The sequence below is a fragment of the Eublepharis macularius genome, chromosome 7 (assembly GCF_028583425.1).
Source record: "Eublepharis macularius isolate TG4126 chromosome 7, MPM_Emac_v1.0, whole genome shotgun sequence".
Classification (NCBI taxonomy): Eukaryota; Metazoa; Chordata; class Lepidosauria; order Squamata; family Eublepharidae; genus Eublepharis; species Eublepharis macularius.
This window is the reverse complement of record NC_072796.1, coordinates 20,831,562-20,855,038: the sequence shown is the minus strand read 5'-3', so window position 1 is coordinate 20,855,038 and position 23,477 is coordinate 20,831,562. Positions and strand designations below refer to the sequence as shown.

General features: G+C 43.6%; 1 protein-coding gene across 1 annotated transcript in view; it reads left to right on the top strand.

Annotated features, from left to right (window-relative positions):
* Positions 1–23,477, top strand: part of MYO10 (myosin X) — a 226,595-nt gene that overhangs the window by 47,971 nt on the left and 155,147 nt on the right. Inside the window, exon 2 of the mRNA XM_054984586.1 lies at positions 12,514–12,612. Coding sequence (XP_054840561.1) covers positions 12,514–12,612 — 99 coding nt within the window. The remainder of the gene's footprint in view (positions 1–12,513; positions 12,613–23,477) is intronic.

Sequence of the window (23,477 nt, the reverse complement as noted above, 5' to 3'; positions counted from 1 at the left end):
ATTAGAAGTGTGTTTTATTTCAAATTTTATTTGTAATGTGCAGACATTAGGGCTGGCGCGTGACACAGAAAGAGCCCGACAGCTGTTCCTTGAGCTTCCAGAGTGAGCAAGTGGATAACTTTTTTGGTCTTAGGAGGAGGCATGTTAAAAAAAAAAAATTTAGTCCTCAAGGATCTTCTGGGCTACGCAGCACAAAACTTATGGAGCACAATTTTTAAAGATTGAGTAGTTAAGGCTTAAGTTGATTGCAGGACAATTTGAATGGGCAGGAGTAAATTTTATTTGGGGCTGACAGTCAAGAGTGCCTTTTTTGTGTTTTGAAGATGACTTACTAGAGTTGCCATTCTCCAGGTGGGGGGGAAAAAGAGAGGCTCCCCCGGTACCGAATGTATGAAACAAAGAGTGGACTACCACAATCGGGTGTGGGGATTGCCAACTCCTCAAACAAAATGACTCTACTAGCTAAAATGGGAATATATAATTTTTACATCTTTCAAACGTGCAAAGTGACTTAAGTATGTAAGCACTATTTATGTAAATAGTTCTAATAAATATTCCTGAAATCCAGACAAAAATCTAATAGCATTACATCAGTTGACAACCGCGTATACAGATTCTGCATAAGAATTGCCAGCCATCTGTTAAAATAATATTATACTCATATCCAATAATATATGAATGTGTCGCCACTTGAAATTTGAAGAATTTGTGTTCGGAGAATGATGTGTTAAGAGACTGGACCTAAAGCAATGCTCTTGAAAAAGTAATTCTATTAAATGAGAGGTCTAAATAGCCGGCCCCCCATTGGGCAGGGGGCGTGTGGATTTTCTCCCGTGTCCTCCAAGATTGCAGTCCTACCTGGAAGAGAAGGAACATCATTGTTAATATAGATTCACTCTTCGGAGACCAGTTGCATTTTACTTACCTGTGTCGAATGGATGGATACACAAGAGGTGCATCTAAAAGGAAAAAGAGAACTGTTATTATTGTATTGTATTATTGGATATGTGTATAATGTAATATAATATCATATAATATAAAATATAAGATGACGTTGAAGACGTATCCTAGGGGTCTATAAATAGGATACGTGGAACAAGGATGTCTTGCTTGCCAAAAATAGTTAAGCGGGCTTTGTTCATTTGCTTCATTTGTGTTGTGCTGTTTTTATACAGTACGCAATACCATTAGTTGCCTGTAAATGCAAAGCCTCTTCTATCCCCTACCACTTCACTTGAGTTGCCAAATAATGTAGTGTAAACAGATTAAAAGTAAGATCCTACATTTAAAGCAGACTAAATGATAAGTATCAGTATGCCAAGAGGATTTCAGTGAAAGTTGGTCAGCATTAATATAAGCCAAGTGCCAAATTCTGTAAAATATTACTTAAATTAACAGGGATTGGGAAGGATTTCAAATTCTTAGGGGCTAGCATCAGATTAACTGGTGTACAAAACAAATACGGCATCACATTTTTGAGCATTTGGGCAAATGGCTGCCCAGATTTTTCTAGATAATGCTTTTGTTATTTATATTCTTGATACAATTTTAATTAATTCAAGCATCGTGCTGCAAAGTCAGATGGTTTTGCAGTTGTGAGGGCACATCTAACTTGTTCAAAGTCAGACAAAAAAAAATGAGAGGATGTAAGCAGTTTTAGAAGAAAGCTGTAGAACAACAGATCCCAGAATGTGAAATTGATAATAAAAAGTTTGGCTGTTTTTTTCCTCCTCTAAATATTTGGGAAATATGTGGTGGTGATCTCGTGATAGCCTGGATAACGAAGAGCCATTTGTTTTCCCTGTCAATTGTAAACAGTTTTGCAGCTTCACATGACAGAAGCCAAAACTGGCTCTAGACTAGAGTGCCGTGCAAGAGAGACTAACACGTTTATATATGACAGATTTGTGATTGCCGGCATTTGTTGAACTGTAGAGCAAACATTGACAATGTGGTGAATTGCCTGAATGCAGTAAAGTGGTTTGGTTTTCAGTTTGGACTAGCAAGACTGAAGTTTGGAACAAAGACAGCAATCTGCTCTCCCCCCCCCCCCCGCCCCTCAACGTTCTCCCTTGTTTGAGTCTGTTACAGGAATACAAACATCAGATTGGCCAATATAACTTGGTGCCAACAAATTTGCATTCCCACTCACTTGCCTAAAAAGGTTTTTGTTGTAAAGCATTGTTTCTCCCCTGTTGTCCCTTTGTGCTAAAAAAAACCTTTGAAAGCCTCCTATGAGTACCTCCAACCTTACAGGCTGCATGGCAAGGGTAGAAAACTTTCTTTGTCACCAGTGCAGAAAATAATGCAATGTCTACCTGTGGAGAGGCTGGCATGCCAGCAAAAAAAGGGGCAAGGTGGGAGATGAGGGTTGTACTTGGCCAAAAAGGCTCTGGGCAAGCCAAGCCCCAGCGATGCTGCCAGTGTCTTGGGAATTAGCAGGGCTCATTTCGAGGGGGAACGTGCCGGAACGCAGTTCCTGCAGTTCCCCAAAGAGGTCACATGTCAGGTGGCCCCACCCACCTGACTCAGCCATTTTGGGCCCGTTTTGGCCTGGATTGGGACCAAAACAGCCTGGATTGGGCCTCTGACGGGTGGTGGATCACTCTCCCACTCAGCAGCGGCCTGATCCTGACCATTTTGGGCCACTTTTTGGCCCTTTTCAGCCCCTTTTTGCCATTTTGGGCCCAATTTCAGCCCTGAATGGCCACGATTGGGTCCAAAACAGCCAAGATGATGTCGGGGGCGGGGGGGGGGGTTGATATATGCAAATCAGTTATGCTAACAACACATTTCCGGTGATGGCAAGGGGTGTGGCATATGCTAATGAGTTGTGCTAATGAGCTATGCTAATGAGTTCCTCCAGCTCTTTTTCTACAAAATGACCCCAAGGAATTAGCATTGGACTCAGCTGGAAGCTGTGCAAGTCTGGGAACTGCCTATTACTGTCTCATATTCTGCTGGCCCTAGGAGGGCTGCCAGTGCCTGGGTTGCTTGGGTGGAGATTTGGCCCTGGGTGCCAAGCAAAATGGTCTGGGATGTCACATCCCAGAGGTTGTGTATCCCTGTTCCATGGCCTGGTGTAGGAATAATGCTAACTTCTTGCTGCCCATGGTCTACAGCTTTGTGCCAGCTTTCTGAATACACAGACTTGCTTCTCTTCCCCTCTTCAGAGCACACCCCATCCCAAACCAAATTCTGCAATAACCATCACATGCAAACCCATGGTTTGCAAACTGTGGCTGCACAATGACGTCACTTCCCGGTGACATTATCACGCAGGCGTGCACATGCACTTTGCAGTGGGCTCGGATCAACCCACTGCAAACTGTGGGAGTGTTCTCAGGGCGGTGCAATGATGTCCACCCCTGGGAAGTGATGTCATCACACTGCCCCAGGAGCACGCCCGGGAGGCCCATCCTATGCCTCTTCTCCCCCTCCTGCTGGTGTGGTGAGTGGTGGCTGGGGGAGGAGGGTGGGAGCGGGGGATCCTCCGCCCCCACCGGGGGACTGGTAACCCTAAGACCCACCTGGATTCAGATCCCCACTCACCATGAAGCCCCTGAATTACACTAGGCCATCCCCCCCCCCCAACTACCTCATATGATTGTTGCTAGGGTAAAATGGAGAAGGGGAGAACAATGAGTTTGGATCCAGTGCAGTGCTTCTGTAGGTGTAAATACTTCTACCTGTGGACTGTGACCTTCGAGGCTTTGTCCCCAAATCCTGTCCCTGTGGTTTTCTCTCACCTAGGAGCAGGACTTTGGAAATGTATTTTGGGTCTGTGCAAAAAGGGAGAGCTGTGAAAGTCACACTCTGAGGGTAAAAGCCTGAGAAAATGCTGTGCTGGGCTACCTGAAGAAAGGGTAGACTGAATACATAGTAAATAAATAAACACATTTTTTTTTATTCATCCCTGATGTGTTAGCAGTTTTGCTTTTTTGTAAACATTTCCTATGGCTAGACAAATGTGAGGTTTTTTTTTAATTAATAGTCTTTCTATGGGAGTATAGTTTTATTGTTATTTTTAAAAAGTCTCTGATCTTAGGCACTTCTTGGTTTTGTTTATCCTTTTTTCTTTCTTTTTGCTGTGAGTGGGGGAGAGAGCGTGCCTGCTTTTATTAAACTTTATATATCCTACATTTCTACAGACAATGTACTCGGGGTAGCTTTGTGAAGAGAGAATATCAAGAGGGTATTTCCCTGCCTTTCTCCTCCCTTCGCCCTTTCTGATTTAAAGTGGAAAATCTTTTCACAATGAAGGTCTTGCCATCTGCTTAGTTTTCTCTTCCTGAAGACCCCTCATGGCAGAGCTGAGCCGTTTTGCCCAACAGCCCTTAATCCTCGCTCTTGTATTCTTTCTGATCCTGGGATCTGTCAGATGCTTTTACTGAAGTGTTTTTGTTCCTCTGCATTATTGTTAATGCGTGAGCCCAGCTGAAGAGAGGTTTTTCGAGGCTCAGGTTTTAGTTGGGGCTGAAAGTTTGCTGAAACTTTTCCAGTCCAGAAATACATTCCATCTCACAGTCCCAAGACTAGGGCTGTGAAAGGAAAATGTGGCAGCTAAAGCAATGAAAGCAGTCTTACCTGCTGCAGTGCAGAAAATGCAGATATTTTTGTGTGCAGGAAGAGTCTGTCCTATTAATGCACTTCTTGTGAAATGTCATGGATTCTAAGATAGAAGTAAATGAATTTGTCCCCTCAGCCTTAAAGGTATGTAATGCCAAGGTTCTAAATCAATTCTTGTACGGTGCAGAAATCTGGATTCAGGCCACATCTGAAAGGATGGATTACATCCAGTACAATTTTTACCAGTGCTTATTGGCTACTCCCAGATGTGTTTCGGGAACAGCTCTGAGAGCTGAATTGGGCGAAATATTGATGGAAGCGAAGGCGTGGATAAAAGCAATTCTTTTTTAAAGGAAATATTTTAAAATCTGAAGGAGGGCCTACTCTCCTTGGCCTCATTCAGGCAGATAAATGTAATAGTCAATGGGATCAACTATTGGGAAAGAAAATGAAATGCCTAAGAATAACAAACGATATGGTCAAGACTACAGAGATCAAAGATATAATCAGGCAAATAAAAATGCATGTCAGGAAGTTGGACATTACTAGTACGTCTGTTAGAAGGTATGTTCGACTCTTCCCTTAGGTATTGCCCTCCCGATGCAACTGCCGAAGTGTTTTTATCAGGTGACAGTACCAAAGCTCAGAAGAGCTTTTACACTGCCAAGAATGAACACCCTTCCCTCAGCAGTTTAGGAGGTAGATACAAGAAACTATCATATGCCAACAGAACATGCAGATGCCAAAATGATAAAATTGCATTGAACATATGATTATAGAATGTCCCATATTTAATGAGCTGAGGGCTAGCTTAATCATCCCTCTACTTAAAAATATGGAACTACCTAACATGAGAGCTCAGGTGACGTGGTTACTATTGGATACAAATGACTCTGTTACTCTTTCTCTGGCAAAATATACAGGGCAATAATTAAATAGAGACACGATACCAAGTAAAGTTCTTCCCATTTTACTTTCTGCTTAAGGCAATAGCCGTAGGAGCAGTGATGGATGGATGGATGGATGGATGGATGGATGGATGGATGGATGGATGGATGGATGGATGGATGGATGGATGGATAGAAAGAAAGAAAGAAGCCTATAATGTACATAACGTCCCATTTCTTCTCTCATGCAAAATGCCTACCAGCAGTTTTGTATAGTAGATTAGTTCATCTATGAGCAGAACCACAAGTGACAAAAGGCACAGATTGGACACTTGTCAGCTTCCCTCAAGTTTTGATGGGAAATGTAGGCAGCTTGGTGGAATGTTGGACAAGTGACAATTGAAAAGTCCATTGGACAGCAGTCGGAGAGCGAAGCTGCGAGACCAGGATGCCTACATTTCCCATCAAAACTTGAGGGAAGCAGACAAGTGTCCAATCTGTGCCTTTTGTCACTTATGGTTCTGCTCTATGTTGTGTTGTACGGAAAACCTTTGTCAAGTCTAAAGAATTGCCTTAATACTCAGGCATGTCGTTCTATGAACCAGTCCAGCCCATGATGTGACTGGGAAACTAGGATACCGGTAAAACATCTTGGGAGTATGGACCTTGTGCAGAATGGATCTGTTATTTTGATTGGACTGCTTTATTTAATTAAAACGAATAGGTTATATTAGGATACATTCAAATTCACCTACAGAGAACCTCAAGCTGATTTCCTCCTTACTGTTGTTTCTAATTTCCACATGCATGTAAATAATTTCAGAAATGGCCATCTCACTGAATATTGCAGAGGGAGACTAAGCCATTTCTTCTTCAGATAACTCTGGAAATGTTTCTGGCCTGCGCTTCTGCATCCTAGCAAGAGAGTTGGTTTGGTTTATAGGGACTGTGTGTGTGGATTGTGAGTGGGGACGTTCTTGGTCCTTATCCCACCTCAGCCGTGAGCTCAGTAGATAGCTTTAGGCAATTGTTAGCCCACCCTCAAACCCCAACCTTCTCTGCAATATGGATACTGCCCTGCCCTGCAAGGTTGTTTTAAAGTGTATGAATTATGTTGGAAAACTCAAGTGCTCTAATGATCAGTGTTATAATTATTAGCTGCCTGCCTACATGTGTATCTTAGTAACTTGTGGTGCCTTGAAAGGGAAGAGCTAGTCAATGTTTTCTCTCTCTTTTTAAGAACAGCTATCTGATGGCCTAGAGGAGATTTTTACTGGCCACAACTGGCCAAATAAGTGGCTCATTGCATGGCTTGCATTAAGGCAGGGGCTTCTGTCCAAAGAAGCACCTTCTGCCATAAGATGGGGCAGGCACAGCAGACCTTTAGGGTAGTTGGACCTTATTTTAAGGAGTTCTCTCTCCTCCAGCCTGACTAATTTTCTGGACAACTGTAAGTCCTGTGGCAAGGAAGCAAGAGAGCCCACCACGACTGTGGCCTTTTCTGTCCCTCTTTGTCCTATGGGCTCCATCGGCAGAGAAATCCATGAGCAAAAGGGCAGGGGGCTCAGAAAGTGTCCAGTGACTCTCCAAGGGTGGGGCAGAGGTTGTGTGGGCTCCCCCTGTGCACCTCACCGCAGAAGCCCAGCTGCAGTCCAGGTGCACGTGTTTACATTATGCCGGAGTGGCGGCTGTGGCTCGGCTCCCAGCAACAAGTGTGATGTTTTAAGAGAGCCATTTGGCACACGGAAGGGAAGCGGCTGCGTCTCCCAGGCAGCAGCAGCTGTCTGGAGATAACTGAATCGGCCAGGCTTTGACGGGCAGCTGCGAGTGTCGGTCAGCTTTATCTTTCCAGCTACTGCTGTCCTCCTATCGTTCCTGTCAGCAGGCTAGGCTGTTGATACTCAAAGGCTGAACGCTGAGTGTACTGAAAGAAAACAGCAGCCTGCGAACCAGTGTAGTTGTGATGTGGAAGTGGGAGTGCCTGGCCAGAGGGAACGTGCTGGCAGTGTGGATGGCTTCCTGGTGGTGAGACTGGGCCCTTTATATCAACCTGCTAACACAAGTTCTTTGGGCTGTAATAAATATACGTGGGAACCTGCCAGAAAAGTATGGGAGATGAGGCAAAGAGAGATTTTTTCCCTCATGCTGTCCACCTCCACGCATACTCTCTGTTGCGCACACACTCTCTCTTGCACATGCACTCATAATATCTTTCAGATATGAGTAGAAATGGAGAACCCTGAGCCTTCATATCCCAGCCGGAAGTTGGGTGAGGTTAAAAGGAAGGGCATCAGGACATAAAGGTACAATGCAACATGATTAGAAGGGGTGTAGCAAAGAAAGATGTTAGGATATAAAGATACAATGCAGCTAGATTTAAGCAGAAATTAGCATTGGTTGTGAGAGAAGAATTCTATGACTTTATTCAACTAGGGACGGGGGGTTGGGGGTTCCCATTGTTCTGACTTTGTCAATGAACTCAATTTTAGCAATCTTACATTGTAATCTCCCCTCAAAGTTTCTGTTTGAGGACAGCCACTTTTAGGCAGGCCGCGGAACATACTGGAAGATTAAGAGTGCAATCCCAAGCAGGTCTACTCAGAATCCTACTCAGGTTTATTCAGTGGGGCTTACTCCCAGGAAAAGATATTTAGGATCACGCTATAAAATGTTCTCCCATTGATTTTTGAGTGATGTGATTTTTTAGTGTCAAATATATGTCCATTTATTCTTTTATGTAGGGACTGATATGTTTATCCAGCAGAGAGAGTGGAAGGGCATTGCTGACACTTGATAGCAAATATAACATTGGAAGATGAACAGGTGAATGAACCAGAGACGGCATAACGTGTTTGGTCCAGTAATTGAGTCAGAATGGATACAGGGGACAGAGTTGGCATCTTGGTTTATTGCAGGCCCTGGTCTCTAAGTCTGGTAGGAAGTACTTTATTCTGAGTGAGAAGTTGTTTAAGGTTAGGGGGCTGTCTGTGGGCAAGAAAACGTTTGCCTCCTAATGTTTGTGAGAGAACAATATCATTGTTCAGCATAGGTTGCAAGTCATTAATGATGGCTTGAACTGGTCTGAGCTGAGAGCTGTATGTGACCATCAGTAGCATTCTATCGTCGTTTCATTTGGGCCTATCTTGTGGCAGGTTATCCCGTGGCATCTTTCTGGTAATTCTGCTCTTCCACCAGACCACTGGAGAACTCTGGAAATAGAAAAGTTCAGTACTGTGTGCAGGGCTGGGGATTTGGACCCAGAGTTCTGCACAGGTCTAGTGATGGAGAGAAGTGGTTTTTGGCAGGTGTCTTGTGGGTAGAACCTGGACGTTTCTGTCAGATGCAGAATGTTTCCCCCAAGGTGGGCACCACAAAATAACGGGTGGGGAAAATCGCCTTTTTTCTTGCTTTTATGGCTGACTGTTTTCTGGCCAGTTGCCAACCTTATCATTAGAAACCTGGTCGACTACATGTTTAGTAGGGGCCATGTATTAAATCTGAGTGAAAGTTAAAGAACCAATTGCATTGGCCCAGGTGCGAATAATAGAGGCTTCCACAGAGCAGCCCCCCCCCCCATTCAGTGCACCTCAATCCTATTTGCTCATGCGTGAGAGTGAGTCGCCGAGCTGCATAAAGAGACCCTGACAGAACCTCTGTTGCTGTTCAAGCTAGTGAAGGGGGTTGAAGAGCTGTTGCTGAATGCCATGGCTTTTTAAGTAAGAGAGAGAGAGACAATATGATGGCGAGAGGGGATTGGAAAACTCTGCTAGGGGCCAGAGTGTACCCTGGCCAGTTAGCAGCCTTCCCTTAAAATAGCCCGTGTGTGCATATGAACATGTCCCAGTCATTTCTGAAACTGGAAGACTCCATCTGAGGATTTCGAATGACAGCTGAAGCACAGGTTGAGGAATTTTAAGTCAAGTGGTCGTGGTTTACTGTAAGAAGGACGGCGTGTGAGGTGTGCGGGCCTGTTTGAACTCATCAAGGACTAACGTCTCCATTAGTATGTTGACTGTGCTCTCCTAGCAGAGAGATAACATGGTGTATAGTCAACATTGCTCTTATTGTGTGCAAGTCTTAACATGTATACAGTGTGTGGCCAGCCACAGGTACCTCATATCTCACTACAAGAATTAAAAAAAGCGCACCTGTCCATTACTCTTAACAAACTTTTAAAGAATGGGTTATAAATCTAATACCTGAGATCCTGGAATGTTATTTCAAGAGGAAAATTACCTGTTAAGTGCCTAGTCAAGAGAAGATAAGACAAAACCCAGTTGAATTTGTTGTATTATTTTAGTTTATTAAATCATTTTTTTGTGTAACTCAGAACTCATATTAAATGGGAGCAGTATTTTTTTGGCCAAAATGACTGGGAAACCTTGGGGTCCCATGGAAACGTGTTGGAACTTCCACAACAAGGATACGTCAGGATTGTGGAGTAAGATTTCCTGCTGGACCGCATATCACACCATGGAAATGGCAGCGCTCACTGGCATGGTATCTGCTTGGCAGTAGACAATACTGCCAAGACACCAATGGTCTGATTCAGTATAAGGCAGGCAGTTTATCCCACCATTACAGAACTTCCTCTGGGATATACTAGACTACAGTGGTTTGAATGGCAAAAGGACACCGCATTGGCAGCATGCACTGTCTTCTGTATGTTGATACTGTATGTGCACAGACTAGGTGATATCAGGGCTATAGAAGGAGCAGGCAGGAGTGTGGGTTGATGATGAGGCCCAGCTAAGTCCTGTATGATTTGTGCCCCACCAAGGGCTTAATATACTTCCTTTCTGCATGGTTTTTAAAAAAATATTAAGTTTAATAAGCATCTGACAGGCCACAATAAAGACTGGCATGCTGTGTTTAGTTTGGTGGATTGCAAATTTGTGTGCCTGGCTCATATTCTGCAAGGCTCAGCATTCCCTGTTTCCTGTCCCTTGGTCCTTGATTCTTAGTTGTGGAAACAGGAGTGCTACAAATATAAAAGACAGTTCCTTTCCTGTGAAATATTGGATGGTATGTTGGCTTAATCGGTAGACCCTAAATAAAGCCAAGAGTTGATTTCCCCCCTCCCCCTAAATAAATTAGGGAAGTGCTGTATGTAGCCCTGAGGCCAAGAGTCATAAAATAATTTGTGAAAAGGCTGGATTTTGTGCCAAGAAAGTTTCAGCAATATTTTGGATTTTGTACAGTTCAAAATATTCTGACAAGTACTTGGATGGAATGCAGGTGGGAAGCAATGCATGGGTTGTTTTGTGATGGAAACAAAATGTGAAGATAGAGAATTAGATAAGTGAGTTCACAGAAATGGGGTGAGCTCACCTACGCAGAAGACAAGACTTCAGATACATTCAAATGCCTTCAGAGATGTGCTTTTTCTCAGCTCCAGAGGGAGGGAGTTCCATAGTTTGTGAAGCTGAGACAGCTGTCCCTTGGTCCCTGCCAGCCAAACTTCCTCTAAAGGTAGCCCCAGAGGGAAAAAATCCCTGTGCAGCTTTCAGCTCTTGGATTGGATGATGCAGGTGGAGGCAGTCCTTCCCTTCACGTAGTTTGGGCCTAAACCAGAGCTTTAAAAAGTCAAAAACAGCAACTGTATTGAGGCTGGAAACCAACTGGAAGCCAGTGTAGACTGGCTAATTTTCAGGAATGGCCCTTGAGTAGGGTTGTCAGGTTCCCCTAGCCCCTGGGCGGGAGGCTTGAGGTTTGACAGCTACCTTGCTTTTTCCCTGTCTCACGTGCTCCTGACCTGCACGATGATGTCATTTCCCGGAAGTGATGACATCTTGCAGAATGCCCTGGGAGTGCTCCTGCGCTCCATAGGGGGCCAATCCAGGTCTGATCTGGTCACTACGGAGCATGGGAGTGCTCCTGCGCTCTGCAGCGGCCCAGTTCAGGCCCAGTCTGGGCAATTATGGTGCACAGGAATGTGCTGTGCTGCCCAGGAGCATGCCCAGAGACGTGTTGCCCTGCCTTTTCCCCCGCCAGCCAGGCAAGCGTGAGTGGGGAGTGGGAGATCCCCCGCCCCCAGGAAGGGACTGGCAATCCTACCTTTGAGTCACATGAAGCTGTTGAGGGGTGGAGCTGAATGTGGGCAGTAGTGTAAAAAATTGACTTTGTATGGTATCGTACATTGATTTTATCACACATTGTATATCTCGTAAACCACCTTGAGAATGGGATTCAGTTGGTCCAAAGGCCACATATATGCAGGTCAGATAAATATATTGGATAATAACTATAAACCCTGAACAAAATCTGAATTTGAGTTTCGAAGTCATCACTGTGTACGCTAAAGATTTCTGCTGCAGCCATGAAAACTAGAAACTTGCTTCATTCTTACAAAGGATTTTTTTTTAAGAGAAGGTAAACTGACCACAACTGACAGAGTTTGTGTTTTACACAGCACAGTGCATGCAATGGCATATAGCAGTTAAACCTGTGATATTGTACTTGTACAAAACGTTATTTGAAGCCAACCTATACGAGGAAGTAGAGATTATTCGAATCTTACCTCCCTTGGTGTACAAATGCAAATATTCCTCTTTGGCCTTTTTGCTACATTCTCTTGGCAGGATGTAGGGGGAGTAAGAAACTTCAGTATTTGTTCTCAGAGTGCAGAATAATTAAAGATTGGGTTGTTTAAAATGTACCTTTAATTACAGACAGTTTTTGCGAAGGCCTGCCCATTTTTAGAATTTGGGAGACACCCTTTACCTTGTGCAGTAAGTTTAAATATTACTTGTAATTGTACATAGTATTGTCTTCGCAATTGTGTGAGTGCTGCATTGGATCCAGCTGCGTTTGGGCTTTGGGCTGATGCTTCTTCAGAAGGGAAATGCTATTGCAGATTTTTTTTTTAGGATTATGAGGCGTGGAAGCAGCCATGTGTTCACTGAGAAGTGATCTCTGGTCACCTGGTGGGATCTGACTTTGTGCCTGCTGCATGGGAGAAAATTTAAAAGAAATGATGGGGGTCTCTATACGTGATGGCTTTTTGTGTGCTTCTGGGGCCTAATTCTTTTGTTTGTGTGGGCTTTTTGTCTTCTAGGGAGCACGGGTTTGGTTGCGAGAAAATGGCCAGCATTATCCAAGTACTGTACTTACCTGTGCGGAGGGAATCGTCGTGTTCAGGACAGATTATGGTCAGGTAAACATGTCACTTCTAAACACTTTGTCATCATTATACCTCCATGTCGTTCGAAATGGTAGGTCATGTACTCTTGTAAGATGTTAATCAGGAGGTAAGGTTAGGACAGTAGTTCCAGAACGTGAGTGCTGGGAGATTTACTAGTGTGAGAAATTGATAAAAGCGTCTATCGGTCTCGTAAAATTTTATCCTGCTCATCCTTTGAGGCTGTAAGAATGGCCGTATATGATTCTCTCATCTTCATTTTAGCGTCACAATAACCCTGTGAGTTGACTAAGTTGAGAGAGTAACAGCCTGGCTGCTTTTTATTTTTATATTACATTTTTATCCCAACCTTGTCCCAGAAAATTCAGTACTGTGCACACTGGTTCTCTTCAGAACAACCCTGAATTTTTTGGGCAAGGGGGTTTCATAATTCCCAAGCATCTTGGATTTGTGTCGCTGCTTGGGAAAATCAAGGTAATGATTCGAAATAGTGATTTCTGTGTATATCTTTGGCTTGTGAATTTTGTTGCGCGCACCCTAGCTGTGTCTGAAGATGCACGGTATATTATGTCTGGTCATAAATTTATCTTGGAAAATGTGTGCAAACTCCATCTGTTTCTTCCATTGTTACGTAAATAGCACTTTCATTGCTACTGGAGCCTTACAGAGTTAACATGAGTTAAAAATAAACACCCAATAGGGCTCTGGCCCCAAGGAGATTTCAATTTAAATGAAGTAAGAAGTCTGGCTCTCTCGTGATGTTGCTGAGTTTTGGGAGCAACGAGGGCTTTTTCTATGGCTCCAGTGGCTTGAGGAAATTGGCACCAACAAGGCATATTAAGTGTTGCATGCTTTCTGTTGGCTTTAAGCCTGAGGGCCATCACGAAATGAAGGAATTACATATATGCTGTATTGAGGAGCCCGCTGGCATACATAGCAAGTGGGGAGACTGGCAAACTGCAATAATTTTGTGTTGCAGAAGAAACTGAGTAATTTTGTTTGTTGCAACCTTTATGGGGAAGAGGGGGGGGGGGCTGAACGCACAGTTCACCATGTGGCCTTACTTGGACAAGAATTGTGAGGAAAAATTAATACTGGTTTGGCTTGGCAAGGATGCAAACTTAACTGCTTCACAGTTCTTGAAAAAATGTTAGTTTGTTGGCTCTTTTGTTAGAAATAAATGTCAAAGTGCCACTCAGATTTAGGAGTGAAGGGGTAGGGGGAGCTCTTAATGCAATCCACAAGCCCCACTTCAGAGCCCCACCAATTTTATCCCATTTTATATAGTTAAAATCAGTAATGGCACCACCATCACACCAGTCTCCCCTCCTAGCCCTGCTGTATTTCAAGCACCACATTAAAGTTTAATAGACCCCCACACACACACACACACAGGCAACCTTGCCTGTATGTACGTATTGTTAGATATTGTGTTTATCTCATTGCACTCTAACAGTCATTTGTAACTGGAATTTCCAGTGTGGACACAGCAATCCAGCAAGCGAATGATGGTGTTAGCACAATATCCGATGTGTGAATGCAGCCCTAATAAAATTAATATGGAAGGGGGTGTTTACACCAGTCACTTGTGGTGCAGTTGCCATCAATCTTACCTGGAGTTACCATGGTTATTCTAGACAACACAGGTAGTAGTCTGAAGTTCTCGCCCATTTTCCGGGAGCCAAATCACTGAGATTCTTTTTCTCCTGTTGCGAGGATAGAAATGAAATTTCTGCGTTGCATTTAATCTTTGTGCTATTATTTGCAGCTAGCAAGAGCTGCGATGTTCAATCGAAAAAAAAAATTACTTGCCCAATAACACTGTTAAGAATTAGCAACATTACTGAGGGGGGATTTTTAAATTTGAGAGTGTGCCTGCTTGAGTTAACTGAAACGTAGGTGTGGCCTTATTTGGTCCAGTGCAGAGTTGCATCAATTGCTCCTTTTGGAAATTAGATGCAGGATTAGCTGCTTTGCTGCTTAATGGCAATGACCAGCACAAGCTGCCTCGCATTTCTTTAAAAAAAAATCATTTGTGGAGGCATACTTCTGCCGACATGATAAACAGCGGGAAGCAATGGAATTGTGATCTGAAGAAGCGTCCCATGTGGACTGGAAAATCTGGAATAATTTATTGAATGCAATAACCTCCGATGTCTGTATTCTTTGGTATAATTGTACATGTCGCTTATGCCACAGCAGCATTGGCTGGTATGCAGAGAATGGCTCCAAAGTGCAACCAACTAAGCTACACAGAGCATTCCATACTTGGGTTGTGACTTGTGGTTTTGAAGGGACATAATGGTCTGTATCCAACTACACTAAGAAAATGTAAACCCTCTTTAAGATTTCTGACGAGGAGGTGGTGATCTTTGCTGAGCCCTCTCCTTGGGGCTGTGTTGTTCCTGGAACAAAGTTTCAGCGGGATGCAGTGGAAGGGGGAAGTGGCAGAAATTATTGTCTCCTCTTAGTCTTCTATTGTTGGTTTTTAACTGTGCAGTTGGTGAAAAATCATATTCCTTCCCCTCGCCCAATCTGACAATTGAAACCAAAGGGCCCCCTATTTTAACTGGCAAATTGTAACTCTGATTATATGATTTAAAGATTTAAGCTTTGAGCCTGGAGGGGGAAAAAAGCTCTGTTTCTTTTAGTATCAGAGTTGCAATATTATCTGAGTCTGCTGCTTCTTTAATTTATAGAGCTGGTTGGATGCTGCACAGCAAAAGGGCTGAGATTGTGAGTGATTCCGCACACGTTGGATAATGCACTTTCAATGCACTTTATCAATCGTTTGAGGTGGATTTTTTGTTCCACACACGAAAAAATCCGTTCCAAATGATCTATAAAGAGGATTGGAAGTGCATTATCCAGCGTGTGCGGAATCACTCAATCGTGGCATGGCAGATGATGACTCTGATCTTCAGGAAATCAGACCCACGGGTCGTGGAAGCCAATGAGATGCCCTGCATCCCGCAAAATAAAGTTGTGTTACGTGGGGTGTGTATGTATGTGCATTAGGCACAGCTGACAAAATTTATTTATTTATGTTATTTATATTCCGCCTTTCTCACTGAGACTCGAGGCGAATTACATAGTGTGAGATTAGTACAATTAGTGGCAAGGACAAGGGCAGGCATTTCCATACAGTGTCAAGAACATTTCCATAAACAATGTCATGGGGTAAAAGAATGTAAGTTTACAAAGATGTAGTATTAGCAAGGATCCAGTATGGGGCTGAGGAATTGCTGAAACAGAACATAATCAATTCTAGGACTTACATTGAACAACATAAAGCACAGGTAGGATATTTAAAGCAACAGATAATATGTCAGGCAACATAATGGTGAAATCTATGGTTTCTAACTCATTAGCGAAACATTTGAGATCCCTTTCCTACAATACCACTCTCTTAGCTGAGAAAAAAGGTCTTTTTGAATAATTCAGTTTTGCATTGTTTGTGGAAAGCCAGGAGGATGGGGGCACTCCTGACCTCCTCAGGCAGTCCATTCCATGGGGTAGGGGCCACCACAGAGAAAGCCCATGTACGGGCTGCTGTTGATTTCGCCCATGTACAGGCTGGCACCTGCAAGAGACCCTATTCAGATGAGCGAAGCTGCCGTGGAGGAACATAGGGAGAGAGGCGGTCCCGTAGGTATGCCGGACCAAGGTCGTGAAGGGCTTTGTATGTAATAACCATTACCTTGAACTGAGCATGGTAACTGATAGGTAACCAGTGGAGTGACTGTAGGATGGGAGTGATGTTCAAGCTTCTGCTCACTCCTGAGACAAAAGTGCTCTTTCCAAAAGGCTGCTGAACATGAGCTAAAATAAGGGAGCAGCACTGAGGAAAAACAGTAAAAAATACGTGACCAATTTTAGTCCAGCCCATTCCATAATAAATTTTCTCTTATAAAGGCCTGTCTTCTGGTTTCCTCTCTAGCAAATTTCCCCCTTAAATTGCATTATAGCATAATTCAATATATAGAGACTCTTTATGGTGCAGCATTACACAACAGCAAACTTTGGGAAAAAAAGAATATATATATGAGGCATCCTTGGCTGGGAGGGAAATTGCAGGGTGGAATGTAGAAAATTGCTGTAAAATTGGTACTTGGACAGATGTTCCCTTTGCTGCGGAGAGAACCCTATCAGTGTCTTGATAATAACGTATCTTCCTTTCAACGCTTCATCTAGCTTTAGTATGCAGTGTTTGCTGTCTGTCACCACATTTAATTGTCTGGAGGGAAAACACCTTCTTTTGGCTCAGTGTTTGATTAAAAGAACTTGATGTCTTAGGAACATGCTCTACTGTAGTCTGGGAGCTGGGTGTGGTGTGGTAGTTAAGAGTATCTGACTAGAACTGGGAAGTCCTGGATTAAAATCCCCGTTCTACCATGAAACTTGCTGGGCAACTGAGGGCCATTTACTCTTTCTCAGCCTAACCTATCTCACAGGATGGTTGTAAGGGTAAAATGGGGCAGAGGGGGCCCATATGCAGCACCAAGCACCTTTCAGGGAAGGACCAGATAAAAACCAGATAATGCGTAAATATTGCAAGATTTAATAAGTTAACATTTTCATTCAACTTGGTGTTTGAATCCTCTTCCTGCAGCTTTTCAGCCACAGTTAACATTTTTTTAATAACAGGCATGCAGTTGGTTCCACCAGTAGGTTTATCCAGACATTAATTATATGAATAAATTTCTCAGAATGTTTACAGGGGTTGTTGTTACGGACATATATTTGACATTACTGGTAAATTTGGGCTTTGGTGGGGCTGATGTGAACTGCCAAAGATGAGAAGTGAGATTTATGATGTGCAAGTGCAGATAACGTCAGAGTCAAGGGCTTTCCTTGTCTATAGTACTATCCAAAGGAGGGGTTTTTTTTTGTTCCTGGAAATGTATCTGTTGTCTCAACATACCATAATAAAAAGTTTTATCACACTCATATTTGTTGTAGTGATTGTTTCGGTTTCCGAGGGCCTTACAGAAATAAGATTTTAAACAGGGTTGGCATCAGCTTACCTTGAGGTGGGGCAGCTGCTGGTATCCAAATCCTCTGGTGAGGGCTACTGCTGTGACCTCTGCCTACATGCCCTTTCCCTGTGCATTCACACTCTACCACCTGCGCTTCGGCTGCATGCACTTCTCAGCACCATTGGAGGAATAATAATAAATAATAACATTTGATTTATATACCTCTCTTCAGGACAACTTAACATCCACTCAGAGCAGTTTACAAAGTGTGTTATTATTATCCTCACAACAATCACCCTGTGAGGTTGGGTGGGGCTGAGAGAGCTCAGAGAGAGCTGTGACTGACCCAAGATCACCCAGCTGGTTTCAAGCAGAGGAGTGGGGAATCAAACCCGGCTCTCCAGATTAGAGTCCTGCTGCTCTTAACCACTACACCAAACTGGCCCTCATGCAACAGCATCCAGGCAGTGTGGGCCGCAGCAAGCACCTTCAGAGGAAGAGCAGGTAGTCAGGAAAGGACATACAGCTGGTTGGGTGGGTGGTAGGTTTGCCAATTCCAAGTTGGGAAATTCCTGGAGATATGGGAGAGGAGGTGGTTTGGGCAAGGGAGGGACCTCAGTGGGGTATAATGCCATAGAGCCCATCCGCTAAAGTAGCCATTTCCTCCATGGGAACTGATCTTTACTCTGTAGTCTTGAGATCACTTGTAAATCTGGAGATGGCCAAGCTCTCCCTGGAGATTGGCAACCCACTACTGGGCTGGGAGGGAACCTTGTGGTGGGCATGGGGGGAATGGGTTCCCAGACTCTGTCTGCCTCAGACATGATTTGCCCGTGGCGCCCCTCCCCCAACCTGGAACTTGTCCCGATTTTAGACTTGTACACATAGTATTGCAGGTACAGTGCTGTGAACAGTCTCAAGTATGTGGGCTCTACCAGTAGCTGACTGCACTGGCCCCACCTATGCATGTGGGCAAAGTTCTTGTGTGCATACAGTTTGTACATACATAGACTTAGTCTCTGTAATTGGGTAACATTTTGAAAAACAACGTTCCCGATCGTGGGAATGTTACCTACACACATACTATTCGTATACATGTAGGTACTGTGCCCATGTGAGATAAATGTGTGTAGGCTGGGGGTGGGGCAAGCTTGGTCACGGCGGTGGGGCAATGCACTCCGTCGTCGCCCCCCCCCCCCCCCGCATTGACCCTGTACACAGATCTGTTATGGGTACGGGGCTACTGTATTTGCGGCAGTATTAGTAGTTGATGATTTGTTTGTCTTATGGAATCCAACATATATGGTTATCAAATTAAATTGTCAGAATGAAGTTTTGGCCTCTGCATGAAACAAGAGTTGAATTCATAAGTCAGGAGGGAGAGATGTGACAGTAGTTATCACAGCAGCCAAAGTTGCACGAGATTTTATCAGAACGTATGTGCTTTGCTGCCAAATGGGGTCCCTTGAGGAGCTTGCGCTCCCGTGTTATGGGATTCTTTGGCTGATAGTTATTATTATAGGCATTGGTTTCTGTTTGGAATCCCAAACAGTGTGTTTAGGAAAGCTGGGGGTTCTTAACAGGGTTTCTCAGTGAGGAGACTGGTGTAATGGTGAAGAAGCTCCCCTATAGAGCTCATCCATACCGCCAATTTTCCCACCTCAGCTCTGAAGTGCATGTGTGAGAAAGGGGGGAGGGGAGCTAACTCCCTCCCCCCACACACACCTTTGTGAACTTCTTTCTCTCAACTAGATAGAGATGGAACTGTCTTCCCACGACTATCTATGCTTGTGCATGATTTTCAAGCAATCTAACATGGGTTGGAGTCTTTTATGTAAGACGCTCCTTCCCCCCCCCCAAGATCAAATGTTTTGGTGTCTAAAGAGAGATTTCTTCCGTTATAAGTCTAATTTAAGCAAGAAGCACAAATAGTTAGGAAGTATTCTACAACATAGAAAAAATAGCAAGATTGGCTAGAGAAAGATATAACTCTAGCTAGGACTTTTTTTAAACAACTGCAGGATGTTCCCCCCATCACCATTTGAGGGACTGGTTAGTATCCTCCTCCTCTAAATTAGCTGACTGAGCCTCATTCCTTTCCTTTAAGACTAACCAACTTTATTGAGGCATAAGCTTTCGAGAACCACAGCTCTCTTTGTCAGATGCATCTGACAAAGAGAGCTGTGGTTCTCGAAAGCTTATGCCTCAATAAAGTTGGTTAGTCTTAAAGGTGCTACTGGACGTTTTACTATTTTGCAACTACAGATTAACATGGCTAACTCCTCTGGATCTCATTCCTTTCCGACATTCCTGGACTGGACAAAGCCAAAACAGAGACCAAGGGGGCACTTGGCTGGGCACCCCTATTTCAGGGATTGTTGGTCAGGCACCAACTTGTTTGACCCCATGGTAACCAAGGGGCTTGCCCTCCTTTGGTTGCTGCAGTTCAGTTCACCAATAATATTTCTGGTTATGGATCAGACAAAGGCTTCCTGGCTGCACCCTCCAGTTTGGTAATGGGGCAACTTGACTCTTTGGCACCAGTTGAAATCCTGATCTTCCATCTCAGAGTAAGGTGACGGCTTAGCTGATGCTTTAGTGCCTGCTCTGGATTTTTCCAAGTCATCCATCATCCTGTAAGTGACACTCCGCTGTCCTTAGAGCAGCTGGGGGTCTGATTACCCATGCCAGCAAATAAACTTGCATCATTTTAGCATTCAAGCAATTTCTATTCCTAATGGCACGAACTGTCATGTGCCCCAGACTACTCTGCACGGTGCTGAGATTGTGCGGCACCTCCTCGTTTGACCCAGTGGCAACCCGTTTCTTGTTCCAGGGCAAATGGGTCAGTGTGTGAAAGTCTGAAGACTGTTGTAAACGGGAATCTCCCCAATGAATAAGTTGCTTGACTAATTAAAATACCTCTGTGTTAAATGTAAACGTGTTTATCAGGGCTTTTTTTCTGGGAAAAGAGGCAGTGGAATTCAGTGGTGGAACTCAGGACCACACAATGACATCACTTTGGGTCAGCTGGAACAAGGGGGGAGTTTTTTAAAGTTTAAATCACCCTCGGCGAAAATGATCACATGGCTGGTGGCCCCGCCCCCTGATTTCCAGACAGAAGGGAGTTTAGATTGCCCTCTGCATGGCACGGAGGGCAATCTAAACTCCCCTCTGTCTGGAGATCAGAGGGAGGGGCCACCAGCCATGTGACCATTTTCAAGAGGTGCCGGAACTCCGTTCCACCGCATTCCAGCTGAAAAAAAGCCCTGCTGTTTATGCATCTTAACTGGCTTCATTCTTACTGAGGAGGTAAATCTGGCTGGGCTATACCATATCAGCCTTCGATCAAATGAGATCCAGCCAGCATTTTGTACTGGTATAGTCCAAACACTGGTACGTCACTTCACTGAGGAGCAGAGTAGTGTTATATTACTATGGGTATGAATTTCGATACATTTCAGTTGAATCCTTTGTGCGGCCCCGTTAAATCCTTATGAGTAAAGTGGACAGTTTATCCTGAAACGCCACTGAGCTGCTTAGCCTCTCTTGTAAGTGAGGGAAGCATGTTGGCTCAGAGGTCATTCCAGTGCTCTTTCGAATGCTTGCCAATTGCTATCTAGCATCATCCGGCACTGCGGGAATCATTGCTGGTGCCAGTCTCATTCACAGACTGTTCTAGAACACTCTCATAACACTGCAGATCTTACCTATGCTGTATTTCTGATCTAGAGAGAAACCAGACTTCAGAAACTCAAAATTTATGATACAGATATTGAAGTGAAATTTCAAATTTTAATATACAACTGTACATCCACGTGCAGAATTAGAACATTGTAGATTGGCTGGTGATTGTTTTGAGTTTGTCCAGTATTATCTAAATCTCTTCTTAAGATGAGCGGCATCAAATGTTAGCAAGCATTATTGCATATCGTCTATTAAATTAATAGTGAGATTTGTGACATAGTGAAATCGAATAGTTCTGCACTCAAATATGAATATCAACCTTCCAGTTCCTGTTCACATACTGACAAGAGTACCTGACGGATGTTCAGTATAAAATGTGGAGGGAAATTTTTGGAAGCAAATTCTTTTCAGCTCTATCCTGTGCCCTTAATTGTGCCAGAATATTCAAGCATTGTAGCATCATCCGCTTACGGACGCCTTCTTGGCATTTACTGGAGCCAGTTCTTTTGCTTTAGTGGCTCCCAACTTGTGGAACAACCTCCTTGAGGAGAACGTGGTGGGGGGGAGCAACATCTTTGGAAGTAAAGAGGTACTGTAAGGCTCCCTTGGGAGGACTTTTAATGGGGTCAGAGCTGCGGACATTTTCTCAGGGAGCAAGGTTCATGGGGGTTTTACTGTATTTTGTGTTAAACTTTGGAATTGTAAGCCACCCGGAACTCCATAGGAAAAGTGGGTTCTGCGTATTTTAATAAACAAAAAAAGCCTGTTCCTTGATGTTTTCATGTCATTGGAATAGCGGAACTGGAACTGAGGCATCAACAGAAGAATACGTTTGTTATTGATTTATATCAGGGAAATAGTTTCACAGCAGCCACGTGAGATGAGTTGGGTTGAGCGGGAGCAACCAGTCCAAGCAAGCGTCATGGCTGAGTGGGAACTTAATTGTTTTACCTTTGCACCACAATGGGGCACTTGCTCACAGGTCACTCTGGGTCCCGTTTGACATTCGGACTGCTGCACCACAGTGGGTGTCCTTGTGTTAGTATATCCCTGCAAGTTTTTCATGACTTTGTTTCTTTTACCATTGCTCCTTTTGGAGATTACTATATTAATCACATCCAGTGCTTTAAAAGTGATGTGGTCTCTTCCAGCTTGACATCTTTGTCACATTGCCTGTTTTTGCAGAAGTGCTTTTATTCCTTTGCATGTCCTCCTTCAGAGGTCTGTGCCATGTTTATTTTAATGGGAGGTCTTCCTGACCCATTGATTTGCCTCCTCTGTTGAAATGTTGGTGAAAATTATGCAATCAAGGAATTTCCTTGGTCAAATAATTTTGGCATGACCCTCGGTCATTTATTACTTTCTCTGAGTTGGGGGCGGGGAGGTCCTTACTTGAATTGAAATTTCTCCCTGAAAGCTAGAAGTAAGCATTATATGTAAGCCATAAAATATATGGAGGAGAGTTTACAGAATGGAGTATACTGTTGTTGATACTCAGAACAATAAAAGGAATATGGTTGAAAAATAACAAAATCTGTTCACATTTGTTTGCACTGTTTCAAATAGTACTTATAATACTCAGAAATTGATAGTCCCATAAAATGTGTATTATGTGAAAGAGTGTACAGAATAATATACATGATACCAGCTGATGTTTGTTTTTGTGATTGAAATCAAAAGAGCGTGCCATTTTAAACAAAAAGACACATAAATATTATACAATTGCAGCAATAGATTTCCTTCTGAGGGGGTGGAACACTTCTCCCTAAAGATAACAAGATCTGACACAAGAAAATAATTGTGCAAGGCAAGATCTTGCCATAATTGGAGAGGGGGAGAGGTGGTGACCAGCTGATGCGAACAGCATCGTAACGTCACGATGCAGAATGTTTAATTATGTCTTCTAGTGGACGGAGGGAAAAGAAAAACTTTCGTATCCAAACACTGTAAATGGAAGCAGCTGAGATGTAATAGCTCAAAAACATTGTATGTGTTTGTGTGCAATCCCCCCCCCAACCCCACAGATGGTAAGTATCATTTGTAAAGACCTTGTCATTCAAAAAGCCTTCCTTGAGTTTACTTAACAAAGAACCTATTCATGGTGTGGCATTATGCCAGCAAACTGAACAGGCCAATATCCTCTGCTTCAAATAAAAGGCACCTGTAGATTTTCCTTAATGTAGCATTTTGAAAGGGATTCCCTCCCTTCCCCCA